Consider the following 18836-nt stretch of genomic DNA (forward strand, 5'->3'; position numbering starts at 1 on the left):
CACGCATTAAAAGGCGGGAGGGCGGCAAAAGGAATTTCTGATCGTCGAGCGCTGGGGTATTGATGTTCGGGAACGGGGTACGCTCCAAGGGCTGGCGGTGGTAGACAGACGAAGCTTGAACAGACTGTGAGAAATATCTAAATCGAATCTGGTCGAAGTACAGACGGGTACCGAGCGCGGCAAAGGCAGCAAACACACACAAAAAAGAAGCTCGATCCTTACCGAAATTGAATCGACATGACGTTTTTCCCTCCCAGATCAACGGGTGTGTGGTGAAGGAAGAAGTCGGTGAAGAAGCGCTACGGGCACATCAGCTCGGGCACGATGAATGGAAAGATGGTTCGGAATGAATGAAAAAAAGTGAAACGACATCTTATGCGATCATCATTCCCGCGATCTTGGCCACCAGACCGACACCGATCGGGAAATGGAAAAGGGTACAACACACGGGGAGGACACACAACGGGACCGCTGTATGTGCATGAGTGTGAATGAATGAAAAATAATATTTAAGAAATAGAGAAGCAAAAACCTCCACGTCGTCGACGGCGATATGGTAATGATGGGAAAATGATGCCAAACTGTAAGTGAAAACGAGTCACAAAAAATGGCATTCAACCCAAAGACTACCAATGAATGTGGCTGTGACGATGGTGGTGGTTGTGGCGGTGGAAGTTGGAGTCTCATTCACATTGGAACGCATCTGTGCATAAATTAATATCGCCGGTCTAGCGATGCAGACCGAGTGACAGATTGAGGGCAGGGCAAATAAATGAATGAACGTGCATTCGATTTGGTGCTCTTGAATGGTCGAGATATGCCAATGCCAAGAGCCGTTTGAGCCGTTGTGTTGAGTTTCGGGCCCACGGACTCTGTTTCACGCGCTAATCACGCCCGGCCCCAGACTTTGTTCCAAACTATTGTGACAGTTTCGATTATCGCGCTGGTGTTGGGAAGTCCATCTGCTTCGTGTCGTCTCGAGCTGTCAAATGTCATTCCAGCATCTACTCCAGCTGTGGTACACGTTGGAGAACCTAGATGAAACGCCGTCTTCCAAACGAAATACAACAATCTTCACCTAGTCGCGCCCTTGCAACAGCCCAGCTGGAAGTGCATCCGTTGCGATCGATCGGGACCGTCACACACACGCACACACTCGGGGTCGGGTCGCTGGTGAAATGCGCATGTGCTTCAGGGCCGTGGCGTCTCGGTAGTATCGTATCGCATTGGAATCGGTGGGCTGGTATCGGTGATCGAAATGCAAACGGGCGTAAGAGAGAAAGCCACTTGGCGCTTTCGAACGAGACAGCTCCAATTGCATATCCCAATTGCAACTGCAAAACTGCATCAACCCACACACACACACAAACAGACCATCGGCATCGGTGTTGGTGAAAGCGTTGTCAATACCAATTCGTTCGATCTGTTTGCGTACTCAAGTGCAAATGGGATGGAACTACCCACGACTCGTGATGGTGGAATGGTGAAGAACGATTGGGGAAAAAAAAGAAACCACCGCCAGACAGACAACGTTGAACCTTTAACCATCACAATGCGTATGAAGGCGGGTACTGGGCGGGTTGGGCTTTAGTGCTGCGCTGCCGATGACAAAAACTGATACTTATCAGCAATTAATGTTGCCGAGGGCCCCGCCACGCTCATGTCAAGTGCAGCGAATGGTCAACCGCAGACCAATTGCACTGCGGCGCGAGACAATGCAATATCCGCCCCATGCACATATGCTTGCTGTGGGGTAGGGGAGGACCGACCGGAACACTGGTCAACCAATTGTCAGCTCATCGATGCGTTTTATGTGCGATTTTCCGGCCCAACATAAAACGCCCACCGAACATTTGCATGCTCGTACGCATGGACGGTGCGAAAATGGTGGGGGTTGTGAAAATTGAATGGAAAATTACTACCATTCGTCGTTATCGTTTTTTTTTGTTCGTCCCCGGTGTCCATGATCTCATCCTGTACGGCGAGCATCTGTTTTCAATGTTCAGCCTTTGTTTACAGCAATTTTCAATAAAACCAACCGAGCCATTTTTAAATTGGTACAACTGGTACAATGTCTGGTACGAGAGTACGAAGAGATTTGGTTTAAATTTTCCATTAACGCGTATCTGGCGTTTGGGATGGAAACATTGAACGGCAAATCGAATTCATTTAATTGTTCGCTGTTTGCCACATGTTTGCCAACTTCACTCGCTAGTATCGATGCATCATATTAGGGCGATTTGGTGAAGCAAAGCTACCAACTCATCTCGATATCGCCACGATGCACGATAGCGCAATGCAGTTCGGTTCCGCGCCAGACGGTTTGGGTATTTGTTTTGCCCGGCATGCTGACCCTTTCCCGCAATGGCACTGCCAGGCTGGTGGGTATAATTACAGCATTAATTATCCAAATAATTATCGCACGCCTTTCCACGCTGCTCCGGAGGGTTTTCGTGTGGAAAAGTCGTTTTTCAATCAAACTGCGGTTGCCGTTGGGTGGTGGTGGTGGTGTTTTTAAAATGAATCGCTAGCCAAAACAAACGCCCCATAACGCGCACAAGAATTCCATAGTCGTTCTCGGCTACCCCTACGTGTATGAACCGAGCGAAACCGAACGCAGTTGCCAAACAGATGGCTCCATGCGTCGCGATTTTTACATTCCCATGTACCGCACCGGAAGCGAAATGCTTTGCACGCGTTTCCTAGTTCCGTTTCCCTAGCTGAAGTGGTGGTGGTGGTGTTGGTGCATGGAGGTTTACCAAAACATGCTTCAAACCACTCAGCTCGGTGTATCCAAAACAGCGAAGTGGATAAATATGGATAATCGATAGCTCCGCGTGAGCCCGGAGGAAGTTGGTTCGAAATGTAACTGATCTATTTTTAAGCATCGCGCCCATCTCCTCTTAAGAGAGTAAAATGCGATCCAGAACGCGCGTCAGCTTGTTTAGATGCCCCATTCTGAGTGTGATCTTGTCACAAAACAACCACTCACGATCGCGATTGATCCTCGCTCAAAGTCACGTGTCACTGTCAGTCTCGCTGGGCGCGCGCGCGTGAAACGGAAACATTGCTTATGCGCCATCGATCATGCGCCCCGCTTCACGCGTAGAGATCAAAAATTTTGCTCACACCAGCATCAAACACGGCGGCGACTGGATTAAAATATTAATTGCAACATTAATTAAGCACGGTGCACGGTTGTGCGAGCCGGTCCGTTCGAGAGGGAGGTGCCGCTCCATAACGCACTTCTTAGAAAGCGGTGCGTGTGTGTGTGTGTGTGTGTGTGTGCATGTTTATCTTGCTAATTGGATCAATTTTCACGCGTTCAATATTCCTCGAAACCGTTCGACGACCTTCCCGACGACGATGCTGGCCTGGGCGACGCTGGCAGCAGGCGTAGCAAACACTTGTCCCGGGCATGTTGCTGGGCCGGTGTGAAGATTGAGAAATTTATGTTGCCCTTCGGCGTCTCCATGCTCATCGTCTCCACTCTTGGCCGATCTGGCGATGTTTATTTACCTTGTCGAGAGCCGAAGAAATGGGCGCCTTCCTTCGCACACAAACTATCATCAGCTCGAGAAGTCACGGCCCCAAGGAGTGTGGGTAGTGAAATTTTTGAACCGGCTTGTAACAACATTTCCTCAACCAGGGCTGTATCGGAGCGGCTTTTAGTCGGATGCTTTGAGAATTCGATATTTATAGTCTATTAGCTTCGATTTCCGTCGTTCAAGCGAGTGCTGGTGAAGTTTGCTTTGAAGTTTTAAGCATGAATCATTCGTGCATTAGAGCGATTGGGTGCGCAAAAAACAAGACCCTTAACAGGTGCATTAGATGTAATGAGTTGTCGTTTTCGCTTGTCGGGGCTTTTCCTTGGGCAGTGCGACTGCTTGGATACGTGTGACTCCTTCAAAGTGTGTTTTTGGAAGTGGCCTTGGATCGGTGTAAAAAAGGCACATCTTACAACACACAACAGGGGCGAGAAGAAGAAAAAAATACAATACAACATCCCACGTGTTTACGCAAAAGGAAGGATGACGAACACGGCGCGAGTGCGTGAAGGTGCTGACTGGCCGAGTACAGACAATCGTAAAAATTCAATTTAACACAAATTGACGGACCACCGTACCGGTTACACCAACGACCGGCCACGTTTAATGGCTGCGTACGTACGTGTGTTCGGTCGTTCGGGGTAACGTGTTTTATTCGATGCGATTAATTTAAATCTTTTCAAGAACATTCGAAGGACACGAACGCCCTGCCGGCGGGGTTTGCGGGGCAAGGGATGTATGGTCAGGAATCGAGATAACTGCTAACGATCGTTGGTGCGATGTTGTAACGATTTTAATTCTTTTCGCGGCGAAAAGCCACCCGAACGGCAACAAACAAAAAAAAAAGATCCCATATACTAATGAACCGGTTTGTTTTATTTTCTCCCCCACTCGATTCCATTACAGCGTGCCACGTTGGCGGAAAAGGAGGTAAACTCGCTCAAGGAGAAACTGTCGACCACGGACCGCGGAGTCAGCAACAACAACAACAACAACAACAATAACGACGGTAACGATATGGACGTCACGGCACCGCCACTACCGCCATCGCTTGCCACCTCGGCGACACTGCCACCGTCCCTGCCACTGGCCACGTCGCCGACACCACCGACGGTCTCCTCGCCGATGATCGTCGAACAGAACGGTATCACACCACCATCGCCCTCGACCACACCGGTCTCCGAGAGCGGCAGCATCCATCGTCCGGAGGGAGCGCTCAGTCCGAGCGAAAAGCCCCACGGCGGAGCTCGATCACCGATGGCACGCGCCCGCACACCGGACCTCGATCGTAAGGTGCAGCAGGAGCTGGCCGCTCTGGCGCACTCCATCAACAACAACAACTGCCTCGCCAGCAGTAACAACAATCACAGCAGCAATCGATCGCCAACCCAATCGCCGCCGACCACGGTTGGCGACAAGATGGATTACGACAGTGCGACGGGTGTGTCGAAGGGCAAGACGAAGGAAGAGTCGACCGTCAGCGAGTGCCACAAAGCGAGCAGCAGTGAGAAGCTGAACCACTCTGCGGAAACGAACTGCAGCGGAGGCGAAACGGACTCACCGGCCAAGGAGCCGGCGCTGGACAGCAGAACAAGATCCCTGACGGAGGAGCTATCGGCTAAGGATCGTGAGGTAAGTGTCGAGAGTGCGGAGATGATTTTGAAAAGAAAGAAAAAAAACATTGCTCAAAACAATAGCGTTTGCATAGCAATCATCGTATAATTTCTTGATGAGTTAACCTTATCCCTCGGCGAAGAAGAAAGGACACTTAGCAGTAGTTCATGTTCTAGGAAGCGTTACCCTAGAAGATAAAAGACAAAAAAAAACCCAAAACGTAGGACGCAAACAGACACAGGGAGGGGGGTTTCAGCTTCAAAGCTGCAGGATGTAAAACCCTCCGGTGATAGGGATTCAAGAAATAATTCTTGATTTTATCAAGCCGCCAGCGGATGGATTTCGCTTTTAAAAGATAGCTCACACTCACACACAGAAGCAAAAAATGCCTTTGATTAATTTCACCACATTTTTTAATTAAATCTTCGGTTGGAAAGCATTTTCCCCTTTTTTTTCGGTGCTTTATTTTTCGGTATTCATTGCAACCGTGCTGGCATCTTTTATGCCCATTGTGATAAAAAGAAAAGCAGCATAGATGAGCAGAAAGGAAGGAGAGAGCGAACAAAAAAAACTTGGAAAGAACCCTCACCATCCGCGGGTGGTCAGCAGAGTCCTGGGACCCAAACCAGCTGCATCCCGCTGGTGGGGACTGTGGCGTATCAACGGCTGTGGGGTAACGGTTACCTCCACGCGGGGAGGAAGAAAAACAAGCTTTTGATTTATATTTGCTGAAAAATAATGAAAAACTTTTTTATCCGTTCGAATCACGGCGAAACAAGAGCAGGTTCGGTGGGGCGGGTGACCATATTGAGGGATAGAAAACAATTCAAAGGATCTTGGAATCGTGGGGCTAAAGTCTAAAGCGAACCAGCAGATGAAGAAGAAAAAAGCATTAACAACATGAAATGTAACAAATGAACGGAAGAAAAGAGTTTTCTTACCCTCGAACCCGGGGAGGGGACGCTTTCGCCTTTGCTGCACTGCCACTGACCACACAAGAAACAAAGATCAATAGGGACCGTTGTTTTGGAAAGGGGTGGAGCGAGTACACCAGCTGAGTGGGGTTAGTACAACAGTACAAAATAGTTATTAAAGAGTAAAAGTTTGCCAAAAACATCCTCATTTTTCCTGCCCGGTTTCCATTCTTTGGAAAATATTAATAAAAAACACACAAAAACGAATGAAAAGCAACAGTACAGGAACGGCAAAAAAAAACCGCAACCCGCCAAAGTAACAAAAATGCCACAAAAAGGACCGCGTAGAAGAGGAAAAAAGCGCGTCCTCCAATCCAAAATGTTTCAAATAACAATACAATCGGTTTTTTATTACATAATTTATACACAATTCATTGAATTTCGCTTTTGTGGCCACGGATGTTTTGCGGGGGGTGAGGTTGGATTGAGGAACCAAGCGCGCGCGCGAAGAGTTCTTTTTTGTGTGTGCGTTCCCTCTCCCCGCCAAGGATCCGTTTACGAGTTTTCAAAGGAAAATACAGTGCAGGCAACTTTTCCTTGCAAGGGGTTTGATTTTTTTTTTTGGTATGCTGTTCTGGTTGCCATCTCCCGGTAAAACACCAACGCTTGATTGACGCTCCAGGTTTGGGCAAAGTGGGGAGATCGTCTTCCGCCTTCCGATGGGTGATGGTGATGGGTGTTTGAAGCGAAGGAAGTAGAAAAAAAACGCCATAAAAAAGTACGCAACGCACCCTTCAATGAATGTCGCTTGTGCGTGTCATAACAGCTTACTTCCTTCGTGCTGCTGGCTGCTGGTGGAACGTGTATCCATGTACGCCACCAGAGAACGCCCAAAACCAAACATTCTCCTTCCCTAAACCCCAAACGCCCCTGTTTGTGTGTGTGTGTGCGCTCAAATAATCTCTTCATTGTGGCAAATCGAATCTTGTGAATCGAATGTTTTCATGTCATTTTACCGCACCGGGAGTGAGTCTTTTTTTTTGAGAAGGGACGGCCAATTTCCTTTTTTTTCGCTTTTCGCTGCCCTTCCCAACCAAGGCAAGAGTGTGATAAGAAGATGTTGTACGGCCCGAGCGAAGGAGAAATACAACACGGACGCACGCACCCACCACCACCACCACCACCAAACAAACGAGTCGATAAAAATCGCTTGTTGATTCTCGTTTTCCAATCACGGGGCCCACCCTAGTCAAGGGGGAAACTTTTCTCTCGCCACAACAAGCGAGTGCGGCAAACCTTCTTTTCACACGACCCGGCCTAATGAAGACGCTGTGCTGCGGAGAAGGAAGGAGAAGGTCTTGGTGGCCTCTTGAGGAATTAGTAAGATACACTCGTAAATCCACTTATCGACCAAACCCAAGACTTTCTGCCTCCCTCGGCAGGCGCACGGTTAGGCGCAAAAGGCCATCCTTAAAAGGTGATGGAAGTTTGACCGGCAAAGTTCGCCTTTGACCGGCCACACTAGACAACCATTTCCTTCGGCAAAGGACCTGGGCGCAAGAAGAAGGACGGGCGAAGGTTTGTTTGTTTACTTACGATGAACGGTTGCTTGCCTTTCGTGTTGGGATTCCTTTTTGTGGGCCGGTTTTTTTGCTGCTTTTGTTGCTGCTGCTCCCAAGAAGCACGAGATGCCGGGCATCTTTTGGTGTCGAAGATTTCGAGGGGGTGATTTATCGCCTTATTTTCCACCCGAAGGATCAAAGGCGCCACACAAACAGGCGGACGAATATTGAAAACATTTTCTTCCGACAGCATCTTCTGCTTCTGCTGTTGTTCGGTTGTCCTTTCTTCTGGAGGCAAACAGTCTGACCACAGACGACACGCGGCCAAATCATTTGCATTCCTTACGATTTGACCTGTTTGCGGCCACTTTTCTGCTCAATTTTTTACCAATCATACGCGTCTTCTTCATTTTTTGTGCTCCTCTATTTCCATAACAGAAAGGTCGCGAGAAACAAAAAGGTCGCTGTATCAATAAAGAATAGCGAAAGTGAACGGAAGGACTTTTCACCTTTTTGCGGGGCGCATCGGATCCTGTGACGAGTTTTCCAGTTGATTTGTTGACGATGGAAACGATTTTCACGCCCCGAAAGTCCGCAGCCCGTGGCCCTTACGGCCAGGTCGGGGAAAATCCTTTGGCTTCCTTTCCGTTTACGGCTGAAGGAAAATAAACAATATCCAATTTCCTGAGCTGTTTTTTTGTCTTCTCTCTCTTTTCCCACCCACTGGAATATGGTTTGAACGTTTGAGAATTTTGTTTTTTTCTCTCCTTCTTCTTCTCCTCGGTCGGTGTGCTGCTGCTAGAGTATCAGTTTCCCACGGGTTTTCCTCGGTCTAGCACGTTCGTAAAACGGCGATGGTTTGTCAATAAGTTATTATCTTGTTTACGGACTTGTTTGGCCCCTGGTTTCGGGGTGATGGATTTGGGGAGTAAAAATGAAAAAAAAGAAGTGCGCCTTGGAACGCCCCAGAAACGGGAAGGAAACACGTGGTAATAACTTCATAAGCTGTTTGTTTTCCCATCGTCCCAAAAAGTCGGAGCTTCGACGCGTCTCCGGGCAAAAGTTTCCGTCGAAACCGAACTGATATTGGATTTGGGTAACGTCCTCCCTTTCCAACCAGCTCGAAACATTCGTGGTCGATGTAAGGTGTAAAATTCGAAATTGATCTATAAAGCGCCATAAAAACAGCCCTGCCACATGCCAAACAAGATTCAGGGTTTTTGAAGCGAAATCCTCACAGCAAGGAAAATTGCCCCGTGATGGAACAATCAAAACACAAGCCTAGCGCTGGATGCCGATGCCGAGAGACGTGAGCTTGGGGAAGGGGTTGGTGAAAATGTTGTTCGATCCCTTTTTTTCGCCGGGAAAAGAACATAAAAACCCATGGAAATATTTAAAGAATTTGATACCCTTGGTTGGTCGAGTTGCTGGTTCCGGATCCGTTCTTTCGCTCCCGAAAGAAAGGCGAAGGTGATTTTGTGGTTGTGGTAAAGTTTAACAACCACCCAGCCCCACCGAACGGGCATAACGAGCCTTCGGGCGGAACTGGTGCGGTTTATGGGTGGATTATAATGAGCCGCATGGGTCGATTGATTTGCCAGGAATTCGACACACGATATCGGGTCGTTAAACTCCCACCGCTCGAGCTGGAGGTAATAATCGTTTATTTACGACATTTATTGAATCCAGTTTGCAGCACAGACTGGGCGCCTCCATGCCACGTGAGAGGTGGGTTGAAAGAAAAAACCCCTGCAACGTATGCTTTTATTTCATTAAATTCTCGCCAGCGTTGAAGCAGGAAAACACGAACCCACACACACTTATTTTCACTTGGTGCAGTCTAACCACCAAGAAAAATACCATTAGACCGACGTTTGGAGTTTCTGCAAACAAGAACGTACAACTTCTCGCAAGGAAAAGCGCCAGTTTGTGTGAGAAATGGAGCGGGCCAATTAGCATGTAAATTTCCCTTCTCAACGTATGGATTTTTCACGTATTGCTACACCGGGTACTTTTACTCGATTTGTGTACTGGAATTTCCTCCAATTTTCTCTACTTGAAGATGCGTTTTAGATACAACTTAAAGCGCTCCTTCTTATCCATTCCTTACGTTTGTGGTGTTTAAACATTCAATACAAAGCAAATTCAATCCGCTCCCTAGACAAACACGTCTCGTCCTCCCGGTCGACCTTTGCATCGATTATTTCGCTGCTTTGCACTGTCTGTCGGAACGATGGCTGCAATTCTGCTTTTTTCCTTTCGCAAGCAGAACAAACGAAGCAACACCAGTCAACGATCCAAAGACATGTGCTGCACACGGCGCTGGTGTGGCTATGTGTGCGTTTGTGTGTCTTGCTGCGAATGGCTGAGCCTTAAAAACCGGTTGGCAGAGAAAATACGCTCATGAGACAGTGGCATCGGTTCTTTGTGTTCATTTTGTTGTCTTTCCACCAAACCGTCTGCCCTGGCCTGGCATGGCCTGGCCTCACCGTGCTCCGTTGGAAAAGCGCCCGCAAAACGATGAACGATCTTCTGCATCTCTTCACTGCGCAATGAAAGTGAGAAATGAGCTACACGATACCATCACCGTCATCGTGCACCGCACCGTGTGTATCGTTTTGCCGAGGTTTTTCTTTCCCTTGCTTGGGATGCCGTTGCAGTTGGAAATCTACATCCTCAACCCTCCTCCTGGTCTGAGTGGTATCGGAAGCGAAAACCAGAAGGTTGTGAATGTGTATATGCCTGTGTGTGGGTTTGAGAATTGGCAATATGCTCATTTTGTTCAACAACATCACCACCACCAGCAGTGCCGCGTGGGGAAAGGGCCAGGCAGCAGGTTGTCGTCGTGGTTTGGTTGCATGAATTATTCAGTAATGACAAAACAATATGTAAACTATAAATATCACTAAGGCAGCCAATTCATTTTCACTTTCGGGATGGACAAAAAAATGGGAGGAAAAATCGACATGCGGTTTGGTGAGCGTTTGTTAACAAGTTTATTAATTAGTGGACTTAAACTTGATGCAATAATGATTGAAAACAAGAAAAATTACTAACAATCTCGAAGAAAAGTGTTCTTATACAGCTAAGAGAGCTGGGGAAAACCTACACCACTGAAGAGCATCCAAACACACCAGCGCAAGAAATGCTTTCGATATCGGTGGGCGTACGACTGGCGCGGAATTTTACTTCACGCTGGAATACGACCACCCAGACCCACTCGTCGAAGTAAGTTTTCTTTCGCCTCCACAAGACGCCACCGTCGCGACAAGCACAAGCGCTTCGGTGCACTTTGGAATAAATGCAAAAAGCAGCAACACTCATCGTGTCGTTGTCGGCGCAGTTGCACAGCACTAAAACTCGCTCACCACCCAACGGGGACGAAGAGCACGGGCTGGGCATGTGGGCTCGGGCTCGGGATAAAATAGTCCAAATTTCGTAAGTGTCAAAACAAAACATACTTTCGGTATATTTATAGCATTGGTGCTGTGTTTCCCATCGCCCGCCCGATACGCCTCCATAAAGAGCGAAGGTTCGTTCGAATCGTTCGAGCAATCGAGCGCCAACCCACCCAACCCCCCTGGGTGGGTGAGTGGAGTGTGGAGTATCATACGCTTTCCACCGTGCGGCATGCGGCACCGAACCCGAAAAAGCGGTACAAGTTAACCATATAATCAAACAATCCGCCCACCAGCCAGTTCCTTCATCAACACGCCGCGAAGCAATGTCACATTTGCACCCTCCCTCAGGCCCTCCCTTCCACAACGAGCCGTGTGTCGCACTCATTACCCCACCGCGGCACACACACAGGCGTGATCGTTTCGTTCGAGGTTTTGCGATTGTTTTCGATTTGTTTCCATTTGCCGAGCGCTGCTGGAAAAACGGGCAAATCCGCAGTCCGCAGCTGCGTTCTCGCTAATGGATGACTCGATGAAAGTTTCCCTTTCGTCTCCTGCCCTCTGCACGATGCCTTTCACCCATCGAACGACACGGCATTAGTATTTGATCGAATTAAAAACTCAATCGTTTCGCTTTGTCCTTTGCGACGTTCCTACAAAACTAGCGCTCACGAGGCGCCCTACCAGGGATGAGGGTTGGTAGAAAATGTTTTTATTGATAAAATATCGTTTGTAACGCTGTGCTCCTAGGGCCTTGTGGCCGTTATCGAGCGGGGGACAAAACAGCGAAAGAACGCCACGTCAAACCGTTCCGACCCCGAAACGAAACAAATTATAAAACCGAATCGAATCGAAACTCCTTGTTCACGCGCTCATTTGCTCCCCATTCCCGTCCGTCCTTGGCGGTTCGTGCCACCAGCACCGCCTTCGCTTATCGCACCGCTTTCGTCAACCGCTCGCTGGGTGGGAGAAATGAAAGGTAATAAAAATAAAAAGTTCTTATCAGAGGAAAGTTGAAATTTATATGCAAATGTTTTTCCCTCGTTGGGTGTGTGTGTGTTGTTTCCCGCGCGGTTTGTTAATCCATTCGGGGGCCGGAAAAAAACCGGTCGAAGCGGTGGAAAAGGGGTGCCAATGGTGCGGTAGTGTTACCGTTCCCTTCACTACAAATTACCGAAGAATTGGATCAAACGGTTTAAACTTCCTCTCCGGCTCGTCTTTGAAGTTTTGACTTCGATTAAATGCCACCGAAACATTGGCGCATATCACGCTGTGTGTGTGTGTGTCGGTGTGTGACTGCGTGTGTCCTGGTTTGGCTTTTGTTTTGTCAGAATGCGTTCTTGGAGTTCTTTTGTGTGGGGACTGTTTTGCCTTGCACCATTCGGCATGCGATGGGAAAGGAAAATCGTTTGTGATTTGTTCCGCAAAAGCCTAAGGGGAGTGAAAAATAAAACTTTCCTTTCACGTCACCAATGCGCCAGATACAATCACGTGAGTGATTTACAAATAATACAAGCCTTAAAGGTACGAGAATTCTTGACTCCCGGGTTTTTCCCCCTCCACCAACAGTTCACCGATCAACCGAACCCATATCGTGGGTGAATTGACGAGGTGGAATAAATTATCAACCCGTGCTTTGGAGTGAGGAAAAGCCAACTTAATGGTCGCCGCACAAGGAAGTCATTGGAGAAGGACTTTCTTTGCTTTTCCTTGCCACACACGACCACACGGCCCAGCAAGCACACATACGTGGGTAGAACACAAGCCACAGCACAACAGGGACCCCATTAGCCGTTCAATTGCATGCGAGTTGATTTATTACGGTGCAGTAGTACACTCGAGTGTACAAGCGACCGGGTCGATTTTATCGAGACTCCCCTCATCTGAATGTTTGTGAAAAATCCGTGCTCCCCGTTCCGGATCCGGAGGGCAATTAAACTGCTGCGGGAGTCTTGTGACAACTTCTCTTGACAACGAGACACGGCGCCAGCCGGAAAGTGAATCATTCCACTTTTAGCAAAGTTGTGTCATTTTATAATTTGTTTAATTTTTACTGCTAAATCGTTTTCCCTCCAGCATCGAGTGATGAAAGATCACCCAATTAAGGGCCAAACGATGATCGTTCATCATCAAATTGGGAAATGTGTGATCATCAACCGCCGTTTGCGCGTGAGTGAGGTCACTTTAACCGATTTCCCTTTGACCTCGCCCCCTTTGCTCAGCTCAGCTATTTCCAAACAGCGGAAACATGTGCATGTTAAACGAAAGGAGAAAACAGAGCGAAAGAGGGAGAGAGACGCGACCCGGCCTCGCCTAAACCCCAGCAGTTGCGGGATTCCAATGTTTCTAATATTCCGCCAAGTGAGACGAAAAACCACCGGACGACAACACGTGGCGTTAGTTTTTCCTCCCTTCTTCTCTCTTCCCTTTCGGCCTCCGCCCTCATTGCCCTATACCTCGGCCCTCGCTTTATGTATGTGACCTGCTTGGCGCAATGATTTATAAGCTAAATTTATGATTTATGCTACATTTTTGCATTCGGGTTGAGCATTTTCCCGCGGCGCTCGGGGAGGAGAGAGCAGGTTTCAGGGAGACTTTACACACTTTCGCGCGATGCGTTTGACGCTGGATGTCCGGCTGGATTCCTTCGGATTGCAAACACCACAGCAAGCGGTGGTGGAAGAGCGGCTGCATTGAGTGCATAAATTACATCCTCGAGCATCCAGAGCGCACTGGAACGGCAACTGAATCACTGTACAGCAGTGTAAACGTTGCACATTTTCACTCATTTCTGTGGTCGCATGCATGAACAGTGATTGCAGAAAAAAACTGGAGACGAGAAGAACAGTGGGAATAACGAACAAAGGGGTTCTGAACAAAAAACAACGGCTTTGAGCAACTTCAGCGTTCTTTTCTGCCCACACTCGTTGGACACTCAGATACCAACAAAAAACCACACGATGTACCGCACAGAAAAGTGCAAATAGAAAATAAAACTAAAGCATAATTCGTTACCCAAGCCACCCCTTTTGGTTGGCTTTTTTGGTTTGTTCACTCTATCTCTCCAACTCTAAGCGTGCATTTTATCCTCAAAAGGGACCACCCCAACGACCAGCCCTGAGATGCTGGATTTTTAACATCATTAATGAATGAAAGTGTGTGCAAGAGCGAAAATGTTTGCATGCGTTTTTCCCGAATAATTGTCACCGTTTATTTCTTTTCATTCTCTTAACCGTCATGCATGCGTTTTTTTCCTTCTTCACAAAACTCCCATGCGTCACATGTTTCACACACACAGAAGCGCGAGGAAAAAGTGCATCAAACGCAAAAACTAAATTTCCCGCCCTCGCGCAAAGAGGCGGCCGTCGGGGAGGGCGGGCAGCGGGAATGCTCGCCCAAGCGCATTTTCAAATGTGATATTTATATCCGTTATCCAAGCCATTTAACGAAACGTTCATAAAGATCGGGTTGCTTTCTGCATTATTTTCCAGCAACCCTGCCACATCGCATCGTGTGTGTGTGCGTGTGTGTGAGCGTGCATGTGAATACGAGAATGCCGCATGTGCGATGAAAAACTCGTGTTTTCTGTTGACTTTTTGATTAACTACCGCTCACAACCCACCAGAACCAGATCGAGCTGGTTTCCGCAGAAAGGGAAAGAGAATGTTGTTTCATCAATTTTTGTGCTTATTAAAATGAAGTTCCACCGAGCAAGACGTTCCTTTTGGAATGAAACCAAACAGAAACCCTCCAGTAATGCAATCCCATTGCACAACTACATCGCTCACATGCGGCGGGGAAAAGAAAATCAAAAGATGTTTCATTACTCCGGCCGTGACTGTGCAAGCGAGGATCTCGTACAAAACAGTCCCCCAAAAAACACGAAACCATTGCTCAAGTACAGCACACACCGACACGGAGCAGAAATATGAAAAGCTATCAATAGAGGACTCAAAACACAAGACAAAATGTAAGCGAAAGTTTGTCTTCCTGTCTTCCAAGCTCCGGCTTCTTCGGCACGAACATGCAAATGCCCGTTATCAGGTCGAGATCAAACAGCAAAGAAACAGCAACCGACCGTTGATATGGAGCACTTTTTATTATTTGGCTCCCGAGCTAGTGCGCAAACACATCCCTTTCCTTTCCCTTTGGATGGCACGGCTCCATTCAAAGCAAGAAACGTCGCAGGGTGTAAAGTTCCACTGGCATCTGCAACCGATCCGCCCGCCCCATCCTTGAACGCTGCCTTTCATTAGCACTGAATCATATGCACCATACCCATTAGAGAAATGCAACATAAAAGTAATTAACAGTTTGTACGGTTGCTCCCATTCCCCCCTGCGCGGCAACTCCTCAAGGATACTCCGCAAAGCCGTCCAAACGCTGAGCAAAGGGCAAAAAGTTTCCTCTTTGTGTCTGCACGGGTTGGATTCAGCCAATTTTGGGGTCCTTTTTTATGCAAACGTTTTATCTGCAGTTGTGGGTAAGCACCGCCTCAAAAACCGCCCTGTCGGTTTCCTCCTTTCTGCATAAGATTCCCTGCTTTACTTTACGCTGGGGTGATTAGCGCTGTTTCACCCTGCAGTTCGGTGCAGAACGGTCGCACGGATCGAACATTGGTTGGAAAGTGAAACAGATACACGATTGAGTAAGCGACCGACCGCAAGGAATTCGGCAGGAGTAAGACGAAGAGAGGAGGGCAAATTTTGTGAATTCTTAATTAAAACAAGCCTCCATATCTCATAAAGATCTTGGCAAGAGCCATAAAACACGCTTCGACCATCGGGGTCGAAATACCGTTAGAAGAAATTAAGCGAAAAACAAAAACAACCGAGCACCAAACAAAACATTCCGACTGAGACCGCGCGCCACACAAAACGCGAGGGAAAACAGTTGCAAAAATGAAAACAAACAAAAACAAATACACCGACCTCCGGCGAAAACCTCGCAAATTCGCTTCACGGTACCGGGAGCACACAAAACTCCAAAACGGCATTTAAAATAAAACTGCAATAAAGCACATGCAACGTTTTATTTTAGGCGCTACTAAGTACGCCACCCCGTTTGGCCTTCCCTTTCTCTGTCCCCACCGCCCCCAAACGCTACCCAAGTGCACCGGAAACAGTAACAGTCGTGCGGCAAAAGGGCGTACCGAATTGATTGCGGTTGCAAATGCGACGATCGTGCGACGAACAGCGTCTTCCCATTCGCACGATCGGTTGCCCTATGGTTCGTACGATCAACCATGCGTCTCCAGCGCATCGGCTTGGGCAACATAAATCGTCCGTATCGGTTGCAATTAATCAATAAGTGCAAAGAACGTCACCGGCATCCGATGTCACGCCGTTTCACTCTCGTCTCTTATCCTCTCGAGGATGCTGAAAGGATGGAACTAATTGATGGGAATAATACCGAGAAATGCAAGATCAAAACCTCCCAGAACACCCAAATGCATTACTTCGAGCGCAGCTCCCATTTTCTCAGCCATGCTCGCGTTGCACAACACATGCGATTTGCTGCACACGAGCATCTGTTCACGTGATGCGCCATCGGTGCGGGGCGAAACAAAAGAAAAGCGGGTTCAAAAATCACATTAATTGCAAAAAACACGAACAACGCACCGTTGCCTCGCCCTATGCCCCGGTTGACCTCTTGCGCCTTCTGCCCTTTTGCGTTGTTTTTGTGGGCCGAGAGAAAAAAAAAACAAGAAAAACGGAAAAACGAACATGTACTGACACACAAAATGCGCTAAAAGCAAAACGCACTCGTGTTTCGGTCGTTTGTTTCGAGCGGTTACGGCCCCCTGTCCCTCGCCTTATGCTTCGGTAGCACCTCTTTTCGGTACATTAAACATTCGCCTCCTCGCTCGCAACGGCACCTTTTACAACATTTCCCTGAAACCCCCGAAGACACCCAGGTATCAAACATGCACTTTTCTTCTTCGATCCGCGGCTGGGCCCCAAAATTAGTGCAACGAAACAACAATAAAAAGTGTGGAAAACAAAACAAAACAAAACCGGCCACAGCTCATGCTAATCGGTCGAACGAAAAACTACCAGCCAAACAAAAAGGAAAAACGAGAAATTTGGCACTACCGTAACACACAAAAACAGCCCACCAAAAGCTGCATTTAAAACGAAAGTATCGTCTACTGTTTCATTGCAATTGATGGATGGAACGCTACGCGGCTATCTTCAATCTCGCGGTGCAAAATAAGACATTCTCGAACAGCCAGACATAGTTCAACGCGAGCAAAGATTGCTCATTGTGATAAACAGTGTCTAAAATTTTGACTGTCGGTATAACTGTGAGCGATATCCGCAGCAATACGAGTTTTGTCGAATATTTATTACTCGACTTCTCGAAGAAATAATGGAAAAACGGATTTTTTCTTGCTTTATTTCTGCCCATCAGCGCTTAATGGAAAAATTTTCTAATTGGCAGCTATTTTAGTATGGCTGTGCGTGAGTGGGTTTTTTGAAACAATCGGTCCAACTTTCCATCTCTGCTCGCAACACTGCTCCCTATTTGTTTTTCATGTCGCTATTGCTGCTCCCGTCGTCTAGAGCGCGCCTGCAACAAGAACAACAACAATCCCTTCGACCAACAAAACCGCAACGACAACGACGACGACGACGCGGAACAGATGGATCCGTGGCGGAATGGTTTATTTACGGCGCATATCGAACGCTTCCCATGCCTTCCATTCCAGCACCGTCGCCGATGCCACCTACGCACGCTGGCCTTCAACCAAGAGGCAAAAACAAATGCAAAACAAACGGTAATGCTCGCTGCTCCCCTTCCTGCTCACCTCAAATTGTCACCTCGCGCCCTAGTTCAAGCCGCAGCTATCAAGAACGCCGCACACATAAATCAATCTTTAATCCCATCTCTCGAAAATATCCACCACAAACCTCCGCAAAGGAAATCGAGACATTCCGGTGCGTCGGTGGGTTGCGACGGTTTAGAGCACCCACTCCGGCCGTCCAAAATCGAACACAGATCACAAATGAAGTATGGTCTTGCGGCGGGCGCGCGAACGCGGAAAACGCAACCATAGTAATGGACTAAATGTCTGTGTGTTACCTCTCCCTCACGTCGATCAGAAGGGGCTTTTGTTCGAGCGCACGAACATGAACTTTCTTCGGGTTGCCGGATTCGGATTCGAAAGCCGTGTGTGGAAATGACACCCCCAAATAAATCACCATCCATCGGCAATGAATCACCTTTTCACGTCGAAATGCACGCAGCAATCACAACCGCAAACGTCGTGCACGTCGACGCACGTTCTTCACACACGCTCGGGGGAATTTCCAGAAAAGAAAGCAACCAACCCAAACACCGGTGCGATCAATAGCCCCGAACAGCGAACGAGCGAACGAACGAACGAGCGCGGGCCACCGAATTCTCGCAAGAAATGATCTACTACCCTCACGGCGACAAATTTCTTTGGCCAGATTTTCCAACCTCCCAAACACACTTACACACACACATGCAGGGTCAAACACTCCTGCCTAAGTGGCACTCAGTGGTGCAAGATTGGTTGTGACGGAATGTTCATCCACCCCGTACCTCCCGTGGGATAATGTTTGTTCTTCTGGCTGTGTTCTCTGCCCCGGCGCGGAGGATGAAACAAATTGTTCTGCTTGCCCGGGGTTGGAAGTGCGCGGGGGAATCGCACCTTTGGGGAATACTCCCAAGCCCCGTGCACGTTTTTCTCGATCGAGTTAGACCGCGACCCCCGCTCTCTCCACGGCCTTGTGAGTAATGGTTTAGTGATGCAATTTCGAAAATAGCTCA

The 18836-nt window shown here is 48.0% G+C and overlaps 1 protein-coding gene across 14 annotated transcripts in view; it reads left to right on the plus strand.

Annotated features, from left to right (window-relative positions):
- Nucleotides 1-18836, plus strand: part of LOC3290433 (homeobox protein cut) — a 169516-nt gene that overhangs the window by 71385 nt on the left and 79295 nt on the right. For all 14 annotated transcript variants that reach the window (XM_061650831.1, XM_061650830.1, XM_061650835.1 and 11 more), the window contains exon 3: nucleotides 4455-5180. In XM_061650831.1, coding sequence (XP_061506815.1) covers nucleotides 4455-5180 — 726 coding nt within the window. The remainder of the gene's footprint in view (nucleotides 1-4454; nucleotides 5181-18836) is intronic.

Source organism: Anopheles gambiae, chromosome 2, assembly GCF_943734735.2.
Source record: "Anopheles gambiae chromosome 2, idAnoGambNW_F1_1, whole genome shotgun sequence".
NCBI lineage: Eukaryota > Metazoa > Arthropoda > Insecta > Diptera > Culicidae > Anopheles > Anopheles gambiae.